General features: G+C 40.6%; 1 protein-coding gene across 1 annotated transcript in view; it reads right to left on the bottom strand.

Annotated features, from left to right (window-relative positions):
- The window catches only part of VTA1 (vesicle trafficking 1), a 243,488-nt gene that overhangs the window by 45,566 nt on the left and 170,225 nt on the right, over positions 1-27,697 (bottom strand). The window contains exons 6-7 of the mRNA XM_073672753.1: positions 26,428-26,592; positions 5,944-6,024 (exon numbers count right to left, since the gene is read on the bottom strand). Coding sequence (XP_073528854.1) covers positions 5,944-6,024; positions 26,428-26,592 — 246 coding nt within the window. The remainder of the gene's footprint in view (positions 1-5,943; positions 6,025-26,427; positions 26,593-27,697) is intronic.

Genomic DNA, 27,697 nt, shown 5'->3' on the forward strand with positions numbered 1-27,697 from the left:
CAAAAATAAATAAAATGTGGGTCTAAAGTAACATTTTTGTGAAAAAATGTTAAACGTTAATTTTTTTCTTCCACATTCCAAAAATTCCCGTGAAGCACCTGAAGGGTTAATAAACTTCTTGAATGTGGTCTTGAGCACCTTGAGGGGTGCAGTTTTTAGAACGGTGTCACTGCTGGGTATTTTCTGTCATAAAGGCCCCTCAAAGCGACTTCAAATGTGATGTGGTCCCTAAAAAAAAATGTTTTTGTAAATTTTGTAGAAAAAATGAGAAATCGCTGGTCAACTTTTAACCCTTATAACTTCCTAACAAAAAAAATTTTGGTTCCAAAATTGTGCTGATGTAAAGTAGACATGTGGGAAATGTTATTTATTAACTATTTTGTGTGACATATCTCTCTGATTTAAGGGCATGAAAATTCAAAGTTTTAAAATTGCTAAATTTTAGCCAATTTTCCGATTTTTTCACAAATAAACGCAAGTCTTATCAAATAATTTTACCGCTGTCATGAAGTACAATATGTCACGACAAAACAATCTCAGAATCAGGGGGATCCGTTGAAGCGTTCCAGAGTTATTACCTCATGATGTGACAGTTGTCAGAATTGTAAAAATTGGCCCGGTCATTACGTGCAAACCACTTTCGGGGGTAAAAGGGTTAAAGAGCAACCATTGTTTTAATTTTGCTTTCAGAAATCAGTAATAGACGTGAGAATAATAAACTATGTCTTATCAGAGAAATCTGCTTCCTTCTCCTGAACTGATCATTCATTCTCAAAATTCTCAATACATGGGTAACATATGTCTTCAGTGAATACAGACTTTCTTTCCCATTATTGATTTAGGAGATGACAGTTGGTGCTCATAAAGTTCTATGGAGAAATGTAATTGTGGTTTCAGTTGAACTTGCAGCAGAATGTCTGTGTCTCACTTTAGCACCTTCTCCATTAATCTTTCAAAAGGCACCAAATGTTTCCGGAATGGAAAAATCTGTCTTTGGGGAAGATTTTATAGATTTTACCCATTAATTGAAAATGAATGTTCAGTCCAGGAGGAGAAAGAAGCGGATTTCTATACTACAACTTGTTTATTTTTCATGTGTATTATTGAAATAAAAACAAAGTAATCTTTAAGGTAAAACGGTCTAGGTGATTTTAGTTGAGCCTAAGCCTCCCCCCATCCACGCCAGTGAAACTTAATTGTCTTTAATATAGAGTTTCCTCTATTTCCTTGCTGAAACGTAAGGCTTTGTAAGTCTTACCAAATCAGATGCTTTTTTAAACATCAAAGCTATATTTTGTGTTTTTATTTTTGAGATTAAATCGGGCCAAAATGATCCTCAATGGATTAAAAAAAATTGCAGGTTCAATGAATAAGAGGACAAATGAAAAAATCTTCTTAAAGATCGGGATTGATGTTGAAAAGCCAGAGATGACAGCACTGCCAGCCGATTATCTTCAATATTGTGAAATCACTGCACTGAATTGAAACCTCTAAAACACATGCAGAATATCTAATATTACCCTCTCTATGAGTGTGAATAACTTACATTTTACTCTAATAGTCATGATCATAAAAGTCATCATAAAAAAAAAAGGTTGATCAAGGAATCGTATAAATAGCAATTCACCAATCGATACAGAAATGGCTTCCTTTACTTGTGGAACCCCAGACGGAGTAAAGAGAGAATAACACAGCATGTGCCTGTTTTGTCAGTGGTCTGTAATCTCACGGCAGATTTTCCTGCTTGTCATTTTATTCGGCTTGTAAAGTGAGGTAAAAGAACGTAGCCATATTTAGTAAAAAGACAATAAAAAAAAAAATAAAGGAACCATTTCACAAGTTTCAGCAACTGAACACACAACATATTTAGGGAAAGTATTTATTAATCTCTTATTTCCGCAGTCAATTTTGGTCTTCCTGATCAGGCCAAAATGTCAATGCTATATGGGATAAAAACTCTGGAATGTTTCTAGGTAGGACAGTGATTTCAAGACTATTGTTCAGTGACACATTGTGCTTTATGGTAGTGGTAAATTTAGCTTTTTTTTTTTTTTTTAAATAAACGTAAAACATATCTGAAATTTGCCCAAAATAATAAAAATATATATTTTTGAACTTACACCCCTAAATTATTATAGCACAGAAAACCGTTAAGAAACATTTACATGTCAACTTTACATCGGCATCATTTTTCAGATATCCTTTTATTTGTTTTATAGGATGTTAAAAGGCTTAAAAATTTGTCATCCACTCTTTATTTTTTTCCCAAGGAATTTTACAAACCTTTTTTTTCACTTTTAGAGTGACACTGTGTGAAAACCACCAAAAAGGATATCATCTGAAAAAGTGAACTCCTCAAAGCATTTAAAACCTCTCACACGAAGTTCGTTAACCATTTTTTTCCACTTAAATATCGCTCTAGCCCCAAATTTTTCATCACCACAAAAGGGTAATAGAAGAAAATTAACCCCACAATTTGTTGCACAAGAACGCGGCAATACCTCATAAGTAACTATTTTTGGGCACATAACAGGGCTTGGAAGGGAAGGCGCGCTATTTGATGTTTGGAGGAGAAATTTTGGTGGAATAGACAGCAGATGTCTTGTTACATTTGCAGAGTCCCATAAGGTGCCAAAAAAGCAGAAACCCCCCTCAAGTGAATCCCATGTTAATACATTCCTCAAGGTATCGATTTAGGGGTGTGGTGAGCATTTTGACAATTCAGGTTTCTTGCAGAATAGCCTTTCACTGTGAAAATAAATTAAAATTACAGTATTTCAGTAAAATGTTGATTTTACCAAAAAATGTCATTTTTACGAGGTGTAGAAGGAGAAAACAGACCCCACAATTTGTTACACAATTTCTCCTGCACGCAGCATATACTGTCAGAAATTACAGTTTGGGCACAAGGCTCGGAAAAGGAACAGCACCTTTTGACTTTTGTAGCGCAGATTCTGCTGGAATAGCTTGTGGGTACCATTTACAGAGACCCTGGGGTGCTAAAACAGTAGGAAACCCACAAAAGTGTCCCAATTTGGAAAATTCAGCTATGGGTGTGGTGGCTATTTTTACACAGCAGGCATTTTCCAGAAATAATGAAGCAGTTGTAGAGTGAAAATTGCTAATATGGCATTTTAGTACACCATATTTTGAGCCCAGCGTGTGCTTCTGGAGACACGCACCCTGTAAATTAAGTGGGTTTTCCTCACTACAGCCATGCCAAACATGTGGAAGCTGACTGCAGGTTTAGCACACTGCAAGGCTTAGAAGGGAAAAGGGCCGTTTGGCTTGAGAGCATGGATTTTGCTGCATTGTTTTTTTGAGAATCTCTCTAGAACTTCTGCACTACCAGCAACACAGAAACCCCCTACTTTTCCTTTAATAGAAATGGACTATAGTGGGGGCTTATTTTTATTTTTTTTGTTGGGTGAGTTGAAGTATTTTAGTACCATTTTGGGGTACATAACATTTTTGGATTGCTTATAAGGCTAGGTTGACATTTATCCTGTGTTCTATGGTGAGCACTTCTGCTGTGGCCTCCATGTAAATCCGAAATAAAATGTGATTCAGACAAAGCATTAAAGGACTCATTCATTATAATGAGGCAGAGTCACTTTGGGCTCCATATGACTTAGGTTCTGGCAGTGTTCCATATTTTTAAATGTGCACAAAAGGGTGGCCTCCAAAACCCCATTGGCATCACAAGGAATTGTGTAGTGAGTGAGAAAGAGATGAAGCTAAGCCCCAGGTAATGATCGTGTGGGCACTGCTGCCGTGCAATCACCATGTCTTTACCAACACTTGACGTACCTGTAATGTTGCGGGATCTCCTACCCAAACATGATGTGTATGTACGCCAAGTGTTGAGAAGTGATTAAAAGAAGACCTCAGCTGTTAGGAATGCTTAACTGCACCCCTAAACTAATGTCTATCACCCTTCTCTTATACACTGCTCAAAAAAATAAAGGGAACACTCAAATAACACATCCTAGATCTGAATGAATGAAATATTCTCATTGAATACTTTGTTCTGTACAAAGTTGAATGTGCTGACAACAAAATCACACAAAAATCATCAATGGAAATCAAATTTATTAACCAATGGAGGCCTGGATTTGGAGTCATCCCCAAAATTAAAGTGGAAAAACCCACTACAGGCTGATCCAACTTTGATGTAATGTCCTTAAAACAAGTCAGAATGAGGCTCAGTATTGTGTGTGGCCTCCACGTGCCTGTATGACCTCCCTACAATGCCTGGGCATGCTCCTGATGAGGTTGAGGATGGTCTCCTGTGGGATCTCCTCCCAGACCTGGACTAAAGCATCCACCAACTCCTGGACAGTCTGTGGTGCAACGTGACGTTGGTGGATGGAGCGAGACATGATGTCCCAGATGTGCTCAATTGAATTCAGGTCTGGGGAACGGGTGGGCCAGTCCATAGCTTCAATGCCTTCATCTTGCAGGAACTGCTGACACACTCCAGCCACATGAGGTCTGGCATTGTCCTGCATTAGGAGGAACCCAGGGCCAACCGCACCAGAATATGGTCTCACAAGGGGTCTGAGGATCTCCTCTTGGTACCTAATGGCAGTTAGGCTACCTCTGGCAAGCACATGGAGGGCTGTGCGGCCCTCCAAAGAAATGCCACTCCACACCATTACTGACCCACTGCCAAACCGGTCATGCTGAAGGATATTGCAGGCAGCAGATCGCTCTCCACGGCGTCTCCAGACTCTGTCACATGTGCTCAGTGTGAACCTGCTTTCATCTGTGAAGAGCACAGGGCGCCAGTGGCGACTTTGCCAATCCTGGTATTCTGTGGCAAATGGCAAGCGTCTTGCACGGTGTTGGGCTGTGAGCACAACACCCATCAGTGGACGTCAGGCCCTCATACCACCCTCATGGAGTCGATTTCTAACCATTTGTGCAGACACATGCAGATTTGTGGCCTGCTGGAGGTCATTTTGCAGGGCTCTGGCAATGCTCCTCCTGTTTCTCCTTGCACACAGGCGGAGGTAGGGGTCTTGCTGCTGGGTTGTTGCCCTCCTACGGCCCCCTCCAAGTCTCCTGGTGTACTGGCCTGTCTCCTGGTAGCGCCTCCAGCCTCTGGACACTACGCTGACAGACAGAGCAAACCTTCTTGCCACAGCTTGCATTGATGTGCCATCCTGGATGAGCTGCACTACCTGAGCAACTTCTGTGGGTTGTAGAGTCAGTCTCATGCTACCACGAGTGTGAAAGCACAACCAACATTCAAAAGTGACCAAAACATCAGCCAGAAAGCATTGGTACGGAAATGTGGTCTGTGGTCCCCACCTGCAGAAACACTCCTTTATTGATGGTGTCTTGATAATTGCCAATAATTTCCATCTATTGTCTATTCCATTTGCACAACAGCATGTGAAATTGATTGTCAACCAGTGTTGCTTCCTAAGTGGACAGTTTGATTTCACAGAAGTTTGATTTACTTGGAGTTTATTCTGTTTAAGTGTTCCCTTTATTTTTTTTAGCAGTGTATATAGTACACTTGCTTCCCAACAGTTGAGCCTCTGATTGTTATTGGTTGGACACCATCTAGATTTTTACATTTCTTCCTTCTGTCTTTTCCTCAGCACAGCATCACATGAATAGCATGAGACAGTGCAATTTCTGCCTGCTTGGAGGGCAGTGTCATCATCCTCCATCAGACAGCCTCCTAATTGAGCTAAAAGACCATAAGTATTCAGTCAGGGATGCTCTGCTGTGATCCCGTGTGACAGGATTTGTCTAATCACCACTAGTGACCTGTTAGAGTTTTCATGTTCTCTATATCGGACCTCTTTGCACATAATATTCGTTGTGCAACCATCAGTTTTTAGATTTTTATCGAAGTGCTTATTGTAGCACAAAGTACAGTACACATTTGCTCACTAAAAACATAACTTTTCCTGCCCTGATCCTTACCTTGTGGCTGTGCGTTGTACAGTGATGGGTCTACAGAAGGTGTATTTTGCGGTGATGGATGAACGGTACTGCTTGCTACACCTGCAAAACAAAGACATGAAGTTACTAAATAAACAGTCACTTCCTAACGCAGAATATTATTTTATATTCAATCTAATTTTATTGAAAGAAATCATTTTACAAATAAGAAACCAGTAATGTAAAACAAAATCCATAAAAGAACAGGCTGGCCACGCCACGCAGAACCCAGAATAGGGAAGCAAATGCCAAACAACAGAGAAGAATACGCAATAGAAGCCTTTACAAACTGCAGCGTTATCACTCATAAATAAAACCGCTACTATGCTGAAATCACTTCTGTAAAAAGATAGTGGTATATTCCTTAAAACAGTTTCAGCAAAAGTGGGTGGAGGGGAAGAGGGAAGGGAATATCACTTTATGCACTGAATTCATATGAAATGTTAATGTGTTCAGAGACCATTCCAGTAAGACCTCTACTTCTGAAAGTTATCGGAAGTGAGAGGAAGCTGCGGTATAGCATACCGCCATGTATAAGTCACGTGTATGCATAGAATGGCATGCTGGTAGAGATACATGGCCGGACACCCTCGCTCTTCCTAAGACATGTTACCATGGTGGCAACATACTATGATGTGCTTGACCCTGTATTATTTTAACTGATGTCATTGATAGATAAATGTGACTTAGACCCGTTGAAAATTTTTTTTTTATATTTAATCATATTGGTACAATGGAAAACGGATTGATCTTTGGTAATATTTTCTGTTGTACGTGGGACATCATTAATGGTCAAGGCATGTACTAGAGCATTGCTCTTTCACACACTACCAATTTTTTCTATGTTGTCTAAACTTCCTATCCAGATAGCATGGGTGAAATCTACAGATTCTGTAGTAAAACCCATATACTGTACATACAGCGGGTGAAATACGTATTGAACACATCACCAATTTTCTATAACTTTGGGGACCTCTGCATTTGACAGGTATAGTTATCAATAGTTGTCATGTAAGAGTCTAGATATTTTCTCATTATTCTTCACTATTTTTTTTTATCTTTACTACCAATGAATTGTTCTTCAATTAAATAGAAATAAACTCCTACATGTTTGTCTAGCAGCAGTGGGTCACATGGAGGCCCAGAAACAATTTAAGGGTTATGTATCCAATAACTGTACGTGCATGACACAAGACGCCCTGGGGCGGCACCGCTAATTAACAATAGAAGTGAAATAAATATGACCTGAACCAGCACATGAAGTATTCTTTGTAGATATCAGAAGGATTTCCCTCAGATAAAGACATGTAGTATTGTAGTAGGAATCATATCAATGTGTGCAAATGATTTACAGCATACACACTGGATAAGAAAAGGAAACTCCTTGTTACGGTAATTTAGAAGCATAATAAAAGCGATCATTAAAATCAGCTCATGGCGTACCATACGTTCTGCCGTTAGCAAATACATTTCCGCACATTAAAGTCAAGCTTGACAGCGCTTACATGCTGTCTGATCCACGTGCAGCATGCATCAGGCTGTGGCTGTATCAGTTCAGACAGGTATGTTTGACACTGCAACATTTCAGAGAAAAATATTTTTTTTTTCTCCCAGTCTGATGCCAATGACTGACAAGTTTCGTCCCTATAAACATGTGCAGGGAAAAACCACAAGAGAAGAAGCCTGTCAGACTAACCCCCCGTGCAGCTCGGTCCCCGAACAGATTTTAAACTATGGTTTTCACTGAAACGCTGCAGCATTTCGGAGTCAAACAAACCTGTCTGAGATCACACACCCATGAGTCTGATACATGCTGCAAAGTTCCCTATAAAAGCAGCCTTTTGATTTCAGATCAGTAGCTATGGATTATAGAAGGAGATGGCTATTTCACAAAAAAGTAATGTCGGATAATAAACAGAAACGTTACAGAAATGACAACTGACTTTTTTTGCCCTTAATCAGATCCCATTAGGATAAACACTATATGGAGAAAAGTATTGGGACAACTCTTAATCACTTCAGGTTTTCCACTTAGTCCAACTGACGTATAGAATCATTGAAGCATTTAGCAACCACAGAAGCTCCTTCACAAATCGGTTTACCACGAAGTTACAGAGCGGGGTCACCAAGTACTGAGATACATAGTGCATAAAGGTTGCCAGCACTAAGCAGAATTAATGCTTTAGAGTGAGGAACATTAAATATATTTAAATTATCATTTTTAAACTTTTCTATTGAGAAATATATGTATTTTTTTTAAACTGGGGTCTGAATATTTGCACCAACTCAAATGCCAACTCTCTGGATAATTATTGTAAGGTGCTGTCAAGTTTGTCTTTCAGAAACGCAGAAGTCTTTGTGTTCTTCAAAATTGACTCCATCACTCTTGGAGGTTTTTCCCATGCCCCTACATTATAATTTTTTTTTACTTTGCATATGAATCACTTGTGCTACTACTTTACAACCACATGATGCAGAATACAGATGCTTTTAACGTTACTGTAGAGCAGAGGTGGGGAACCTCCATTCCGCTTGTCATTTACAGCCCAAGATATCCTTTTCTCCGGCCCCAGGGCAGATTCCTGGGGATCACAGTGCTTTGGCCGGTCCTTTAATTCGTTTTTGCTCTTTGCATGCAAATAAGGATTACTTCCGGACGCTGACCAGTGTCCGTGTCTGGACATACTTTGTGGGCATAGCTGGAATGCAATGTGCTCTCATCCCACCGATGAAGATCGCAATAGCAGCCCCAGTGTCTCCTATGATGTATGCACCAACCACAAATGTCTCCTGAGAAGTTTGTACCAGCCCCAAATGTTTCCTGCGATGTATGAACGATCATCATCATGTACGATCATGATGTAAGGCCCAAAGGTGTCTTGTGAAATGTGCACCAGCCCCAAATGTCTCTTGTAATGTATGCACTAGCCCAAAATGTCCCACATGAGGTATGCACCAGCCCCTAATGTCTCCTGTGAAGTATGCACCCGCGCCAAATGTCTCCCAAAGTAATCACCAGCGCCAAATGTCTCCCAAAGTAATCACCAGCGCCAAATGTCTCCCAAAGTAATCACCAGCGCCAAATGTCTCCCAAAGTAATCACCAGCGCCAAATGTCTCCCAAAGTAATCACCAGCGCCAAATGTCTCCCAAAGTAATCACCAGCGCCAAATGTCTCCCAAAGTAATCACCAGCGCCAAATGTCTCCCAAAGTAATCACCAGCGCCAAATGTCTCCTGAGAAGTATGCACCAGCGCCAAATGTCTCCTGAGAAGTATGCTCCAGTGCCAAATGTCTCCTGAAAAGAATGCTCCAGCTCAAAATGTCTTGTGATGTATACACCAGCCCCAAATGTCTCCTGTGTTGTATGCTCCAGCCCCAAATGTCTGTGATGTATATGCTCCAGCCCCAATGTCTCCTGTGAATTATATACTCCAGCCCAAAAGTCTCCTATATGATGTATATGCTCCAGCCCAATGTTTCCTGTGATGTATATGCTCCAGCCCCAATGTCTCCTGTGATGTACAAGTGTTTCTCACTAAATTAGAATATCATCAAAAAGTTAATGTATTTCAGTTCTTCAATCCAAAAAGTGAAACTCATATAGTCATTACAAGCAGAGTGATGTATTTCAAATGTTTATTTCAGTTAATGTTGATAATTATGGCTTACAGACAATGAAAACACAAAAGTCATTATCTCAGAAAATTAAAATAATTAACAAAACACCTGCAAAGGCTTCCTAAGCATTCAAAAAGGTCCAGTAGGACTCCACAGGGTTCAGTAGGCTCCACAATCATGGGGAAGAATGCTGACTTGACAGCCCCGATGTCCCTGTAATGTATATACGCCAGCAAAGTCCATGTGAAGTATATGCTCCAGCCGAATGTTTCCTGCGATGTATATTCTATAGCTTTAATGTCTCCTGTGTTGTATAAGCTCCAGCCACAATGTCTCCTATTCTATATACTCCAGACCCAATGTTTTCTGCAATGTACATTACAGACCAAAAGTTTGGACACACCTTCTCATTTAAAGATTTTCCTGTATTTTCACGACTATGAAAATTGTACATTCACACTGAAGGCATCAAAACTATGAATTAACACATGTGGAATTACAGTGGCGGCCAAAAGTATTGGCACCCCTGCAATTCGGTCAGATAATACTCAATTTCTTCCTGAAAATGATTGCAATCACAAATTCTTTGGTATTATTATCTTCATTTAATTTGCTTGCAAGGAAAAAACACAAAAGAGAATGAAGCAAAAATCAAATCATTGATCATTTCACACAAAACTCCAAAAATGGGCCAGACAAAAGTATTGGCACCTTCAGCCTAATACTTGGTCGCACAACCTTTAGCCAAAATAACGGCGAACAACCGCTTCCGGTAACCATCAATGAGTTTCTTACAATGCTCTGCTGGAATTGTAGACCATTCTTCTTTGGCAAACTGCTCCAGGTCCCTGATATTTGAAGGGTGCCTTCTCCAAACTGCCATTTTGAGATCTCTCCACAGGTGTTCTATGGGATTCAGGTCTGGACTCATTGCTGGCCACCTTAGAAGTCTCCAGTGCTTTCTCTCAAACCATTTTATAGTGCTTTTGGAAGACCCATGACCTCTGAGGGAGACCCAGCTTTCTCACACTAGGCCCTACATTATGCTGCAAAATTTGGTAGTCTTCAGACTTCATTATGCCATGCACACGGTCAAGCAGTCCAGTGCCAGAGGCAGCAAAGCAACCCCAAAACATCAGGGAACCTCCGCCATGTTTGACTGTAGGGACCGTGTTCTTTTCTTTGAATGCCTCTTATTTTTCCCTGTACACTCTATGTTGATGCTTTTTGCCAAAAAGCTCTACTTTTGTCTCATCTGACCAGAGAACATTCTTCCAAAACGTTTTAGGCTTTCTCAGGTAAAATTTTGGCAAACTCCAGCCTGGCTTTTTTATGTCTTGGGGTAAGAAGTGGAGTCTTCCTGGGTATCCTACCATACCGTCCCTTTTCATTCAGACGCCGACGGATAGTACGGGTTGACACTGTTGTACCCTCGGACTGCAGGGCAGCTTGAACTTGTTTGGATGTTAGTCGAGGTTCTTTATCCACCATCCGCACAATCTTGCGTTGAAATCTCTCAATTTTTCTTCTCCGTCCACATCTAGGGAGGTTAGCCACAGTGCCATGGGCTTTAAACTTCTTGATGACACTGCGCACAGAAGACACAGGAACATTCAGGTCTTTGGAGATGGACTTGTAGCCTTGAGATTGCTCATGCTTCCTCACAATTTGGTTTCTCAAGTCCTCAGACAGTTCTTTGGTCTTCTTTCTTTTCTCCATGCTCAATGTGGTACACACAAGGACACAGGACAGAGGTTGAGTCAACTTTAATCCATGTTAACTGGCTGCAAGTGTGATTTAGTTATTGCCAACACCTGTTAGGTGCCACAGGTAAGTTACAGGTGCTGTTAATTTAATGAATTAGAGAAGCATCACATGATTTTTCAAACAATGCCAATACTTTTGTCCACCCCCTTTTTAGGTTTGGTATGGAATTATATCCAATTTGGCTTTAGGACAATTCTTTTTGTGTTTTTTCATTGAAGACAAATTAAATGAAGATAATAATACCAAAGAATTTGTGATTGCAATCATTTTGAGGAATAAACTGAGTATTATCTGACAGAATTGCAGGGGTGCCAATACTTTTGGCCACCACTGTATATACTTAACAAAAAAGTGTGAAACAACGTCTTATATTCTAGGTTCTTCAAAGTAGCCACCTTTTGCTTTTTTGACTGCTTTGCACACTCTTGGCATTCTCTTGATGAGCTTCAAGAGGTAGTCACCGGAAATGGTTTTCACTTCACAGGTGTGCCCTGCCAGGTTTAATAAGTGGGATTTCTTGCCTTATAAATGGGGTTGGGACCATTAGTTGTGTTGTGCAGAAGTCTGGTGGATACACAGCTGATAGTCCTACTGAATAGACTGTTAGAATTTGTATTATGGCAAGAAAGAAGCAGCTAAGTAAAGAAAAACGAGTGGCCATCATTACTTTAAGAAATTAAGGTCAGTCAGTCCGAAAAATTGGGCAAACTTTGAAAGTGTCCCCAAGTGCAGTTGCAAAAACCATCAAGCGCTACAAAGAAACTAGCTCACATGAGGACCGCCCCAGGAAAGGAAGACCAAGAGTCACCTCTGCTTCTGAGGATAAGTTTATCCGAGTCACCAGCCTCAGAAATCGCAGGTTAACAGCAGCTCAGATTAGAGACCAGGTCAATGCCACACAGAGTTCTAGCAGCAGACACATCTCTTCAACAACTGTTAAGAGGAGACTTTGTGCAGCAGGCCTTCATGGTAAAATAGCTGCTAGGAAACCACTGCTAAGGACAGGCAACAAGCAGAAGAGACTTGTTTGGGCTAAAGAACACAATAAATGGACATTAGACCAGTGGAAATCTGTTCTTTGGTCAGATGAGTCCAAATTTGAGATCTTTGGTTCCAACCACCGTGTCTTTGTGCGACGCAGAAAACGTGAACGGATGGACACTACATGCCTGGTTGGAGGAGGAGGTGTGATGGTTGGTTATTTGACCAAGAAGGAGAGTGATGGGGTGCTACGCCAGATGACCTGGCCTCCACAGTCACCAGACCTGAACCCAATCGAGATGGTTTGAGGTGAGCTGGACCGCAGAGTGAAGGCAAAAGGGCCAACAAGTGCTAAGCATATCTGGGAACTCATTCAAGATTGTTGGAACACCATTTCCGGTGACTACCTCTTGAAGCTCATCAAGAGAATGCAGAGTGTGCAAAGCAGTCATCAAAGCAAAAGGTGGCTACTTTGAAGAACCTAGAATATAAGACATATTTTCAGTTGTTTCACACTTTTTTGTTAAGTATATAATTACACATGTGTTAATTCATAGTTTTGATGCCTTCAGTGTGAATGTACAATTTTCATAGTCATGAAAATACAGAAAAATCTTTAGATGAGAAGGTGTGTCCAAACTTTTGGTCTGTACTGTATATACTCCAGCCCCAATGTCTCCTGTGATGTATAAATCGAGCCCCAAGGTCTCCTGTGATGTACATGCTCCAGCCCTAGTGTTTCCTGTGATGTATATGCTCCTGCCCCAAATGTCTCCTATGGGATGTATATGCACCAGCCCCAAATGTCTCCTGTGATCTATGTACCAGCTCCAAATGTCTCCTGTGTGGCTCCTTCAGCCCCAGTGTTTCCTATGTGATGTATATGCACCAGCCCTAATGTTTCATATGTGATGTATATGAATTAGTCCCATGTGAGCAGTGATGAATTTCCCACTATGAGGAGATAAGCAGTGTAATATACATCTGTGTTCGGAACAACTTAGTGCTGGAAGTTCTTTACAAAACCTGCCATGGCAGAGAGTCAACTGCGATCCAGACCAATGCAAATCTGGAAAAGCAATTACAAGTAGCAACATCATCAGTACCAACTAACATCACATCCGCACCAAAGAGAAGCAGCAACAGCCATCACATTAAGGGTGAGTCAATGAATTGTTTGATTAACTATAACAGGGGGTCATTTTCAAGTTGATAATTTTGCACAGCCCCCAAATGATGTTGTAAATATCCAAATGACCATAAGGGGTGCACGTGTGTGGGATGCATGAACGTGTCTTCTTGCGCAAAAGGTCATAGGCGCTAAGTGTGTGCAGTTATTTCATTCGGCAGTGGACTAACACCCATCATCTTCTCTCTTCACACAGGTATAATATCTCTGATGGCTGTATATCATCTGCTGCTATTTCCCCTGAAACAATTTAATGGTATATCTCTGCTTGATGTATCTTTGCTATGTTATCTGTTGCATTCCATTCAATACTCACTAATATATGTCTGTCCTCTCATTATAGACTTTATCTGATGGTGGAAGGTGTTATACTGTGTAGCAAAGCATGGTGTTAGTTCTGCCTCTGATTAGCTAGCCATCCCCTGGTGTCAAAATCATATAAATACACAGCAGTGTAAGCCAAATCGTAAAATACTTTTTATTAACACAAATAACAAAACAGATTACTGATAAAAAGAGTATCAGACAGGCAAAGCCACACAAAATAATATTATACATTAACAAGCAAGCGCGCTCCCAGCAGTGTACTGCCGGCCGCCGGGAGGAGAACATCACCGGGGACCAGGACCAGGAGGACACCGGGGGGCGCCGGATAGGCGAGTATAGTGGTTTTTTTTTTCCTTCTTTTTTTACCACTGCGGGCACGCCAGCTTGGCTGAGGAGACTACTGCTCCCCCAAGCTGTGCCGCTCTCGCTGTTATCAGCGGTCGGATGAGAGGAGTGGTAGTTCGCCTCTCCTGACCCAGGTACCACCTGCACAGTGTTTCCTCTGCGAATTTGCGCCTACTGGCTTTAATTGAAATGCAACAAATTTGCAGGTATAAATATTATACCTGCAGATTGGCTGCGGTTCAATTCAAGTCAATGGACGCGAGTTTGCGGTCGAAATGGCCAAACAATGGACATGACGTGTTTTTTTTCCGCGATGGTAAGCCTGAGCGGAAATTGCAATAGCTAGCAGAGTGTTTAGGCGGCGTTTCCGCGTGGGAAAACTGCCGCGAAAACGCATCAAAAACGCTACGTGTGCACTTAACCTAAAGCGTCATGGTATAAATGGCGCTATAATGATAAATAGTAATAAAATGACCCTTGGCAGAAAAAAAAAAATCCCCTCCCCTGCTGTAGAGTAACTAGAATATAATATTCACAGCAAAGAAAGTTTGTACTACCAACAAGATTTTGTAGTCATATTGACTGTCTATTCATTTAATTCACATTAATATTGGTCAGACTGCACCATCACAAAAAGACCATATTACTATACGACCAGATACAAAATATCTGAGTAGCAATAACAAGGTGCAGTGTTAACCCCTATTATCCACAATGCTGTTTTTGAAAGATGAAATAAGCGCTCATTTTGTTCACTACCAGAAAATACAGGCAGTTACTATAAATCTTTCAACAAGAACAACTTTCCTTTCCTTTGCATAGAAGACTACTGACATACGGGAGGAGAAGTTTCCAGTAAAGGAAAGATGATAAATATTAGCGGAAATGTATTGCATTCTCACTTTGATATAAGATCACAAATATATGGTAAAGATATGGAGTAAAACTGAAAAAAAAAAAAAAAAAAAAAAGATTCTCTCAAACACCCAGGATTAAACACAGAAGTCTTTTATAGAATGCAAAGTCTACTTTAATGCTGTTACCACAAAAGTGACCCAGTAATATCACACACTTGTCTAGTTAAAAATGGAGAGGTTTCTAAAACTCTTATGGAATTCGACACAGGGAAATCACATTCTCTAAAGGACCTGACACATACGTGCATTACGGAGCCCCCAATTAACTTTTTTTCCCCAAAACCTGTGAAAATGTACTGTATATTCAGTGTGTAAATATATTCACCGATCCCTGCCTTCTCAGGTATCCAGCACCACGCCACTCCTCTGTGACCTCACTGTTCCCAAGACTATTCAGACCTGTGCTCTATGGGTCAGACGTCTTTTACAATGTAAGCCTATGACGCCTCATTCAGAATTTCAATCATTGAAATCACAGGATCGATAGACATGTTAATGGTATGTAAATTATGAAAAACCGAAGCAACATTTTCAAAATATCTCGATTTATTCAGTATAGAGTATAAATGCCACATACAGAAATACAAGCACTTAAAGGGGTATTCCCATCTCCAAGATCCTATCCCAATATGTAGTAGGTGTAATAATAATAATAATAATAATATTAGCAAATACCTCCAATTAGAAATGTAGTATAGTATTTTTGATTCGGCACTTACCTCATGTGCAGGCAATACAGGAACTTAGGTATCCACGGTTACGACCACTAGCCGCTAGCTAACTGTCACTTTATCAGTGGACGTAACCATGGATACCTAAGGTCCTGCAACGCCTGCACATGAGGAAAGAGACATAGCAAATCAAAAATACTATACTACATTTCTAATTGGAAGCATTTGCTAATATTATTATTATTACACCCACTACATATTGGGATAAGATCTTGGAGAAGGGAATACCCCTTTAAAGATCTTGATTTGGTGTCGAAGTGCATTCATCGTGGCAGAACGGTCCTCAGAAAACCATCTATAAACTCACTGATCGCAGTCAAGGCATGTAAGTGCGTATATTTCTGCATATGGTGCTCATACTCGATACTGAATAAACTGAAATGTTGTGAAAACATTTCCATTTTTTCATCATTGGCATATCAATAAGATGTCTATTGATTCTGTAACTTCCATCATTTCAAAACTTTCTCTTCTTGGTGTTGCAATTTCAATGGGGAGGAGTGTATAACACAAAATGCCCCATTTCTGCAGGTGTACTGAAATAAGCAATTTGCACTAATATTTTTTTTAACCTGTAGGATGACCTAACGGGTCTGTCAGAAAGCTTATTTAAAAGGAATCTGTCAGCAGGTTTTTGCTATGTAATCTGACTGCAGTATGTAGTAAAGGCAGAGACTCCAATTCTAGTGATGTCAATAAGAATACTGGATGCAGAAATTATGACGGAATCACAATTATATTTTTGCACAGCTAGCAGATAACATGTTGAGCCTTGTAACCCCCTCATCAATTTCTGTCACTATACAGTATACACAGAAAACTGCCAATCAGTGCTGGGGCAGTCAATGGACTAGCAAGCAAGAGGCCAGTTGTCCTGTAGTGATATTCTACTGCTGATAAAACACAGATTGTATTGAAACAGTAAAGCACAGCACAGTACAGGACACATCCCTGGTATCAGGGTCTCTGCCCCTACACCATGGAGCTCTCAGATTACATAGTAAAAACCTAGTGACAAACTCCCTTTAACCTCTTCACGACATTTGACGTACGTTTACGTCATGATTGGGGACAGGTTTCTGCAAAATGACGTAAATTTAAGTCATGGCGATCATGCAGGAGATGTGCCCGCACGATCGCCGCAGGGAGATCAGGGTTAAGTTATAGCCGAGCTCCGGCTGTAACAATCAGGAGTGGTGCACGCGCCGTCCCGGGCCATTTATCCCCCTAAATGCTGCGATAGTTAGCGATGACCGCATTTAGAAGGCTGGGAGAGCGAGGGAGCCTCCTCTTCCATGCAATCGGCATAGGAACTTTATGCCATTGCCATAGTAACACGAGGTGATCATGAGTACCTCCGGGTCTGAAAGCTACAGTAGCCTGTATGGACCATGCCAGGAGCATGGCCTAAGAGGCTTCTGTCAGTGCAGCACTGACAGATATAATGCATTGCAATGCATTATACCAGTCATCAGAGTAATAACAGTTGAAGTCCCATAGAGACACTACTTAAGAAAAAAATTATGAAAGGTTTTTAAAAATCATAACATAAAAAATTGAAAAGAATATTAAATCAATAAATAGGTATATTTATGTAAAATAAAATATAAAACAAAAAAAAAAAATACACATTTGGTAACGACCCCTCCTATAAAACTGTCACACTATCTAACTCCGTGAACTCCGTAAAGTTTAATAAAAAACGTGGCAAAAAATATGTTTTTTCATCATAACACCAAAAAAGAAGTGGAACAAAATTCAATCAAAAAGTCAAATATAAATAAAAATGGGATCGCTGATGTCATCTTATCCTACAAAAAATAAGCTGTTAGAGTTGTGTTCAAAAGTTTACACACCCCAGCAGAATTTTTGCTTTCTTGGCCTTGTTTCAGAAAATATGAATGATAACAAAAAAAACTTTTTCTCCACTCATGGTTATTGGTTGGGTAAAGCCATTTATTGTCAAACTACTGTGTTTTCTCTTTTTAAATCTTAATGACAACCAAAAACATCCAAATGACCCTGATCAAAAGTTCACATACCCCAGTTCTTAATACTGTGTATTGCCCCCTCTAACATCAATGACAACTTGAAGTCTTTTGTGGTAGTTGTGGATGAGGTTCTTTATTTTCTCAGATGGTAAAGCTGCCCATTCTTCTTGGCAAAAAGCCTCCAGTTCCTGTAAATTCTTGGACTGTCTAGCATGAACTGCGCGCTTGAGATCTCCCCAGAGTGGCTCAATGATATTGAGGTCAGGAGACTGAGATGGCCACTCCAGAACCTTCACTTTGTTCTGCTGTAGCCAATGACAGGTCGACTTTTCCTTGTGTTTTGGATCATTGTCATGTTGGAAGGTCCAAGTACGTCCCATGCACAGCTTCCGGGCTGGTGAGTGCAAATTTGCCTCCAGTATTTGCTGATAAAGTGCTGCATTCATCTTTCCTTCAACTTTTACTAAGTTTCCTGTCCCTTTGTAGCGCACGTATCCCCAAAACATCACGATCCACCTCCGTGTTTTACAGTAGGAATGGTGTTCCTTTCATCATAGGCCTTATGGACCGCTCTCCAAATGTAACGTTTAAGGTTGTGGCCAAAAGGTTCAATTTTGGTCTCATCACTCCAAATTACCTTGTTCTAGAAGTTTTGAGGCTCGTCTCTGTGCAGTTTGGCATATTGTAGGCGAGATACTTTGAGACATTTGCGCAGTAATGGCTTTCTTCTGGCGACTCAACCATGCAGCCCATTTTTCTTCAAGTGGCTCCTTATTGTGCATCTTGCTAGTTTTCAGAGAGTCCTGAATTTCAGCTGATGTTATTTGTGGCTTTTTCTTTGCATCACAAGATTTTCCTGGCAGTTGTGGCTGAAATCTCTGTTGGTCTACCTGACCGTGGTTTGGTTTTTACAGAGCCCCTGATTTTCCATTTGTTAATCACAGTTTGAACGCTGCTGACTGTCATTATCAATTCCTTGGATATCTTTTTGTATCCCTTTCCTGTGTTATACAGTTCAACTACTTTTTCCCGTAGATCCGTTGACAATTCTTTTGCTTTCCCCATGACTCACAATCCAGAAATGTCAGTGGCTGGATGAAAGATTCAAGAGTCTGTCTGGATCCCAGAAACTCTCTCAGCTTTTATGCACACACATTGATTACAAGCAAACAGGTCACAGGTGTGGATGTTACCTTTAGTAGCCATTCAAACCCATTTGTGTCAAATTCTGAACATGTTATCAGTAGTGTTGAGCGAGTATGTTCAGTTAACCCTTTCACCGAGTATACTCGGCCGAGCACCGAGTAGTTATAGAATGCTCGAGCTTTAAGTTTTCCTCGCTCCGTGAACATGATTTGCAACTGTTTGACAGATTTACTACATGTGAAGAATGCCTGTTTTTCCAGCATTCCTCACATGTATTATTATACTCGGTGCTCAGCCGAGTATACTCGGCGAAAGGGTTACCCGAACATACTCGCTCAACACTAGTTATCAGGCAAAAATCAGGGTATGTGAACTTTTGATCAGGGTCATTGGATGTTATTGGTTGTCATTAAGATTTAAAAAGAGAAAACACAGTAATTTGACATTAAATAGCTTCACCCAACCAATAACCATGAGTAGAGAAAGTGATACACAAAAACTATTTTATAGAAAAAGGAGTTGTTTTTGCAAGAGTGCCAAAACACAAAATTATATAAATGTAGTTTTGCTGTAATCGTACTGATCCAAAGAATAAAACTATCTTTGTTCCATCTGCCTCCCAAAAGTCAGAATAGAAAGCGATTAAAAAAATGTCATGTGCCCGAAAATGGTACCAATAAAAACGTCAACTTGTTTCACAACAAAAATAAGCCCTCCCATGACCCTGTCTACAGGAATATAGAAAATTATAGCTCCCAAAATATGGCAATGCAAATTTTTTTTTTTTTTTTTACAAAAAGGAGTCTTTTAGTGTGGGACAGCAGCCAAACCGAAAAAAACTGATAAAAATCTGGTATAGCTGTAATAGCACCAACCCGAAGAATAAAGTAGTCTAATCACTTATGCCGCACGAGGAACGGCGTAAAAAATAAAAGCAATTATCCACCGGCTGTTTATTCGTTCATTCTCACAAAGATCGCAGTATGGCTGGCTTAAATTTATCCTGCGCTCTACGCTGAGTGCTTACATCGGGGTTTCTGTGTAAATCTCTGACATAGGAGATTCAGAAGGAACCCCCGGTGGAAGATTCCCTATAATGAGGCAGATGAAACACTGTCGACTCTCTCTGGTCTATGACAGCCACAGTTTTGTGCACTTCTGAAAAGAAGGATATCAATGAACAGCGGTCACACGGAGTCCAGAGTAACTCTGCTTCCTTATAGTGAATGGACCTGTTGGGGGGTTAATCTGAATCAAGTCATTCTGAGATTTTGATGGAAACCTCAATGTAAGTGTAAAGAGCAGGATAAATGAGATCCAAAATATAAAAATGTTCCCAATAAAACTTCAAACTCAATCCACAAAAAAAAGCAAGTGCCCACTAAGGTCTGTCATCTGTCAATGGAAATATAGACGCTTTCACGTTACTGGTAGTACAAAGGCTCTGGGAAAAGCGAAATGGCTCCTCACCCCACAAAAGAAATCTAGGAAATTCTGGGCTCTCAAATCCAAAAGCCCCCCTCTCACTTTTGAGTCCCACAGTGTGAACAAACCATATTTCAGGGCTCTGGCGTCGGTAAGCCAAACCTCCGACTTCTCAATTTCCCTGACTCAGACATCCCGACTCCCTCATACATGGCTCATGTTTAAGTGATAAATTTACTGTAGTAAAATGGTATCATCAGGCTTTTCTTCACCACTATGATAAAATAATCAAGCTATTTCCTGTTCACTCAAGCTGTTCTGAGAGGAGTGCAGGCATTCCTTCCCAGTGCCTTTATCCTCTGATCTGTAGAGGAAGAGCTTCACTACTGAGCATGTACATAAAGAGCAGCACAGATTAATGTAAACTAAAAGTCTAGACCCTTAGATCAGGAATAGAACAGACATTTATAGGACATTTCATAATTTTCCCAAATTCTTATGAAAAAATATTCAGCACATACCGCATTGTACTAATGTACCAATTTATTATATATTTTTGGAGTTGGTCCATTTTATACATACCGACTCCACCAAAATGCACATGTTTGGCAATTCTGCAGCAATGAGAGCTCTCCTAATTTACGGGGTCCATGTCTCTAGAAGCACGAGCTGAGCACAATGTACTGGGCACAACATTGGCAGATTTGCAATTTTCACTCAGCAACATCCACTGCTTCTTGTTTTTGAAAAACACCTATGAATTCAAAATAATCACTACACCTGTAGATAAATTCCTAGACGGGTGTAGTTTCCAAAATGGGGTCACTTATGGGGAGGTTCCGCAGTTCTGGCACTTCAATGGCTCTTCCAGTGGGTCATGGCACCGGCAAACCATAAGAAATCTGCACTATAATATGGCGCTCCTTCCCTTCTGAGCTTTGTACTGTGCCTGAAAAGTATTTCCCGATGACATGTAGGGTTTTGGCGCACTGAGGAGAAATTGCACAACAACAAGCTGTGAGGTCCATTATTTCCTATTTGCCCTTAACTATATAAATAAAAATGTAAATGTTTGTTTGTTCAAAATTTTAAATCTCCGAAAGTTCTTCACCGATTGCTTTGAAATTTTGACACAACGTTGCATTCGAATACAAGTATGTTTTTTATATACCTACTATGTTTTTATATACCAGCTGTTGGACGTAAAAGCAACAGCGAAAGGGGGTGTTAAGAGCTCAGTCCCAGGCTGACTGTCTCCGGCCACCCGGCATTCACCCCTTCCTTAGTGACATCTCATTCATAAACCCTTCTCCCTCTCCTTCATTCGCCCCAGTCGCTGCCTGTGCTCTGCTCCTTTCATGTCCGCCGTGGAGGTTGGGGGTGGTGGGGGGGGGGGGAGGGGAATGACGAGACTGTCTGTTCGAGGCAGAAAGACGCTGCTGCTCACCACCACCACTGCCTGAGGGGTGGCCGCCTCTGCTCTCTGGCACCGCTGCTGTGGCTTCTTCTCTGGCAGGTGAGTCTCAATTCTGACTGCGCAACAACAAGCTGGGGAGGGAGGCTGTACGGAGAGGCGCAGGCCGCGGCCTCTGCTCTGGGCGCTGAGCTGGGCCCAAGCCTCGCAGCAGTGGGTGGATAGTGAGCGACTGCAAATCCCACTGCGCCTCCGGCGCCGTCATCAGGCCGGTACCGACCCGGGACATGTCAAGCAGATCACCCCCTCCTCCTCTGCCTGCCTTCGTCTCTGTGCCCCCTCCTATCACATTTCCTCTGTACTAGGGAATTGCAAAACTAGCAATCCCTGACATGACCGGCTACATTGTGACACCTGACAGCAAGTACCGACCTCTTTAGTGACCTGTGCAGAGTATAGGCCTGCAGGGGTCACAGGGTACAGGCTGCCACCATGCCTGCCTGATGGGTACAACTATCAACAGCGCCAGCATTGCCCTACCTGATATATATATAAATTCCCAATTAGATTGGCGTTTGCAATCGCCATCAACAAAGCTCAGGGCCAATCTTTAGAATTGTGCAGTTTAAATCTAGACACTGATTGCTTCCCACATGGACAGTTATATGTTGCGTGTTCTATAGTCGGCAAATGGAACAACAAAAAATATTGTATACCCACAAGCATTGTGAAATTAAATATTTTACAAACGTGCGCCTTCTCTTTTCTTTCTTTTCCATTTAACTAGACTGAGCCACAGCAACGCGTGGCCGGGTACAGCAAGTAAAAAATGAAAGCTTAGGACTAAAACAACATTTTAGTGGTAAAAATGTAATTATTCTTTCTTCACCTTCCAATGGTATAAAATTCTGTAAGGCACATGTGGTGTCAACATGCTTACTGCACCCCTAGATAAATACATTTAGTTTGTAAGATGGAGTCACTTATGGGGAGTTTCTGCTGTTCTGGCACCTCAGGGGCTCTGTCAATGTGACATGGCATCCTCTAACCATTCCAGCAAAATCTGAACTCCAATTTGTCGCTTCTTCCCTTCTGAGCTTTGAACTGTGCCTCAAAAGTATTTTTTGACCACATATGTTGTATTGGTGTACTCAAGAGAAAATTCTCAAGAAATGTTACTGTTCATTTTATTCTATTATCCTTTTAGAAAATTAAAAACTTGGGGCCAAAGCACCATTTTTGTGGAAAAATTTAAATTTTCCATTTACTCAGCCCAATGTTATACAATTCTGAGAATTGCCGGAAGGTTAAAAATGCTTACTACACCCCTAGATGAATTCCTCAAGAGGTGCAGTTTCCAAAATACGGTCACTAGTGTTTCTTGGTTGTTTTTTTTTTTGCTGTTTTGGCATGTCAAATGTGACTTGGCAAACGCAATCTACTCCAGCCAAAATTGAGCTCCAGAATTCAGTTGGCGCTCCTTCCCTTTTGAAGCCTGCTATGCGCCTAAAAGGTAGTTTTCCACCACATATGGGGTATCTGTGTACTTAGGAGAAATTGCACAGTCCAAATTTTCCGGTTACCCTTGCAAAAATGAAAAATGTGGAGCAAAACCGGCATTTTTGTGGGAAAAATGTAATTTTTCACTTTCATGGCTCAACGTTATAAAATTCTATGAAGCACCTGTGGGTTCAAGGTGCTCATCACACGTCTATATAAATTCCTTGAGGGGTGTAGTTTCCAAAATGGGGTCACTTGAGGGGTGGGGCGGGGGCTTCCACTATTTAGGCACATCAGGGGGTCTGCAAACACGACAGTGTCCGTTATCTATTCCACCCAATTTTACGTTACAAACGTCAAATGGTGCGCCTTCTCTTCCAAACCCTGCCGTGCACCCAAACAGTAATTTTCCACCACATACAGGGTCTCTGTGTACTAAGGAGAAAATTGACCACACTATTTGTTGTACATTTTCTCCTATTACCCTTGTGAAAATTTGGGGCTGAATTCAAATATTTGTGGGAAAAAGAAAATGTTACTTTTTTCCTTCCACATAGCTTTAATTCCTGTGAAGCATAAAAAAACATTAATAAACTTATTGAATGTGGTTTTGAGCACCTTGAGGGGTGCAGTTTTAAAAATTGTGTCACTTTTGGGTATTTTCTGTCACATAGGCCCCTCAAAGTAACTTAAAATGTAAGGTGGTGACTAAAAAAAATTGGTTTTGTAAATTTTCTTAGCAAATTGAGAAATTGCTGATCAAATTTTAACTCTTCTAACTTTCTAACAAAAAAAAAAATTGTGTTTCAAAAATTATGATGATGTAAAGTAGACATGTGGGAAATGTTATTTATTAACTAATTTTGTGTGACATAACTTTTTGGTTTAAGGGCATAAGAATTAAAAGTTTGAAAATTGTGAAATTCTCGCTTAAATTCCGATATTGTCACAAACTCAAAAAATATCGTCCTAAATACAATGTGCAGAGAAAAAAAACAATCTCAGAATCACTGGGATACATTGAACCGTTCCAGAGTTATTGCCACAAAGTGACGTCAGAACTGTATAATTTAATGAAAGAAAAACCCACAATGGTCCCAGAAATAACTTGAATCTGACATAAGTAATAAATTAAAAATCTTTGAAAATGAACAAATGAAAGTCAGTCATTCCTTTTCAACCCTGTTTCCACAGAATTTTTTCAAAAATTAAACTCCTGAAATAGGCCTGGACAGAAATGATGGTACTCTTCTTAACTTAATATTTTGTTGAACAACCTTTTGAGGCAATCACTGCAATCAAACGATTCCTGTAACTGTCAATGATACTTCTGTACCTCTCGGCAGGTATTTTGGCCCACTCCTCATGAGCAAACTGCTCCAGTTGTCTCGTGTTTGAAGGTTGCCTTTTCCAGACGGCATGTTCAAGCACTTTCTAAAGATGCTCAATAGGATTTAGGTCAGGGCTCATAGAAGGCCACTTCAGAATAGTCCAATGTTTTTCACTTAGCCATTCTTGGGTGTTTTTAGCTGTGTGTTTTGGGTCATTATCCTGTTGCAAGACCCATGACCTGCGGTTGAGACCAAGCTTTCTGACACTGGGCAGCACATTTCTCTCTAGAATCCCTTGATAGTCTTGAGATTTCATTGTACCCTGCACAGATTCAAGACACCCTGTGCCAGATGCAGCAAAGCAGCCCCAGAACATAACAGAGCCTCCTCCATGTTTCACAGTAGGGACAGTGTTCTTTTCATGATATGCTTCATTTTTCCGTCAGTGAACATAAAGCTGATATGCCTTGCCAAAAACTTCCATTATTTGTCTCATCTGTCCATAGGACATTCTTCCAGAAGGTTTGTGGCTTGTCAACATGTAGTTTGGCAAATTCCAGTCTGGCTTTTTTATGATTTTTTTTTCAACAATGGTTTTCTCCTTGGTCGTGTCCCATGAAGTCCACTTTGGATCAAACAACGACGGATGGTGCGATCTGACACTGATGTTCCTTGAGCTTGAAGTTCACCTTTAATCTCTTTAGAAGTTATCCTGGGCTCTTTTGTTACCATTCGTATTATCAGTCTATTTGATTTGTCATCAATTTTCCTCCTGCAGCCACGTCCAGGGAGGTTGGCTACAGTCCCATGGATCTTAAATTTCTGAATAATATGTACAACTGTAGTTACAGAAACATCAAGTTGCTTGGAGATGGTCTTATAACCTTTAACATGCTTGTCTATAATTTTCTTTCTAATCTCCTGAGACAACTCTTTCCTTTGCTTCCTCTGGTCCATGTTGAGTGTGGTACACACCATGTCACCAAACAGCACAGTGAGTATCTGTAGCCCTATATACAGGCCCACTGACTGATTACAAGATTGTAGACACCTGTGATGCTAATTAGTGGACACATCTTGATTTAACATGTCCTTTTTGTCACATTATTTTCAGGGGTACCATCATTTCTGTCCTAGCCTATTTCATGAGTTTAATTTTTTTTTTTTAAAATTCTGTGGAAGCAGGGTTGAAAAGCAATGTCTGACTTTCATTTGCTCATTTTCATAGATTTTTAATTTATTATTACTTTTGTCAGATTCAAGTTATTTCTGTGACCATGGTGGGTTTTTCTTTCATTAAACGAGGGGTACCAACAATTTTGACCACGTGTGTATATATTTTAGTATACTGTATGTTATCAGGATTGTCTGGCACTTTTATATTGATGACATCGCCATAGGATATGTCGTCAATATCAGATCAGTGGGGGTCTTACATCCCCACCAATTAGCTGTTTTTGGCTTTGGCGGTTGCCAGATAGAAGCATCGTGGAGGGCAGAATGCAGTAGCCATGTCATGGCCAAAGTCTGGTACTGCACCTTATCTCCTATTTGAATGAATAGGAAATAATGTGCAGTACCAAGCAGCGGCTACTAAACAAGTGACAGCAATGTATGGAGCTGAATACAGCATACACATACGCTGGCTGCTGGTGCAGATATCAGCTAATGGGTGGAATATGGAACTGCCCTTTGTATTTCGTCTCCACTTTTGACTAAAGCTTTACAACCCAGCAGCCACAGATGAGCGGCGCGAGCAGGGTACAACAGAGGCGATCTTACCAGTACTGTGTGGAACCTCTGCCGGTGTGTTGGCTGGAGCATGAGCCCCTGGAGGAATCTGGATTCCAGTGAAGTTTGAAGTTGGCATGTCTCCTGGTTGGTATGTGGATGATGACCTTTCAGGTCCTTCATTGCTTGCATATGACGTGCCTTCATCATCTTCATCTGTGAAAGGATATACAGGTCTCATTAGCGATCAATGCAAAACAAAACTGTGTCCATTAGTGAATTTTACATGCATTACTTTTGGGATATCTAAATATCAACATCTACAAGATACATTTATACAGAGGTAGTCATGAGAACAGTAAACTGCTAGAAAACACCAAAGTAAATATTTCAGATCATTGCAGAATCTTTAGTAACACGGCAATGTAAAACGGATATGGATAGAACAAAAAGCAAATCATGATGCATAATACAGTATTTGTAACCTGGATTTTCCATCTTCTTATGGATACAGTGGAGCAATGACAGATTTTTTTTTTAATGAGGTACCAACTGTGAGAGGGGTGGGGGTTGGGTGGATATAGTATATTACTGACAAAATGGAGTTCATATGTTTTGTTGCTAATCAGCAAAACAATACAGATGAAAAAAATCCCCACTTCCCGCCAGGAGCAAATACTTTACAATAAATATTATTAGCAGCATAGATATGGGAGGAGGATACAGCAGCGAAAAAAAAAAGGAACAGCGAAAAGGTTAAAGTGCAAATGAAAGATTCAGCTAACGATAAAGGGTTAATATGGACTATGAATCACACTACATACTGCACACTGACAGCCATATGAGACTGTCACAGGATGTACAGTAGCTACTTATCTCCAACTTCTCCTGCAGCTCCATCATACACAGGAACCCATCTTACATTGTTGCACAATCCTAGTCTCCACCACACAGTATCTCCCAGCTCAAAAGCGGGAAGTCTGACACAATTGAAAGAATAGTGAGACAGCAGAAAGCATTACTTTAGTGACATTTGTCTCCATTTCTTTAAGGCCAGAGCGAATAATTTAGATTTCCTAATTAAATATAACTTATTTTACTTCATTACACTTTCCAGCAAATTGTAGGTCATTTTTAACCCCTTCCCACCCTGTGACATATTTAGGTCATGGGAAGAAGACACTTGCACAATTTGCCATACATTTAACATGTCACTGCAACAGTATCATGATGACACAGTAGTGACAGATACCGTCATTGACAGCAGGCAATCATTACTCCCTCCCTAGGGATAATTAAAGCGATTGCAATGATTCAACAG

Source organism: Phyllobates terribilis, unplaced genomic scaffold (assembly GCF_046119375.1).
Source record: "Phyllobates terribilis strain yellow unplaced genomic scaffold, ASM4611937v1 Scaffold_3__8_contigs__length_932513732, whole genome shotgun sequence".
NCBI lineage: Eukaryota > Metazoa > Chordata > Amphibia > Anura > Dendrobatidae > Phyllobates > Phyllobates terribilis.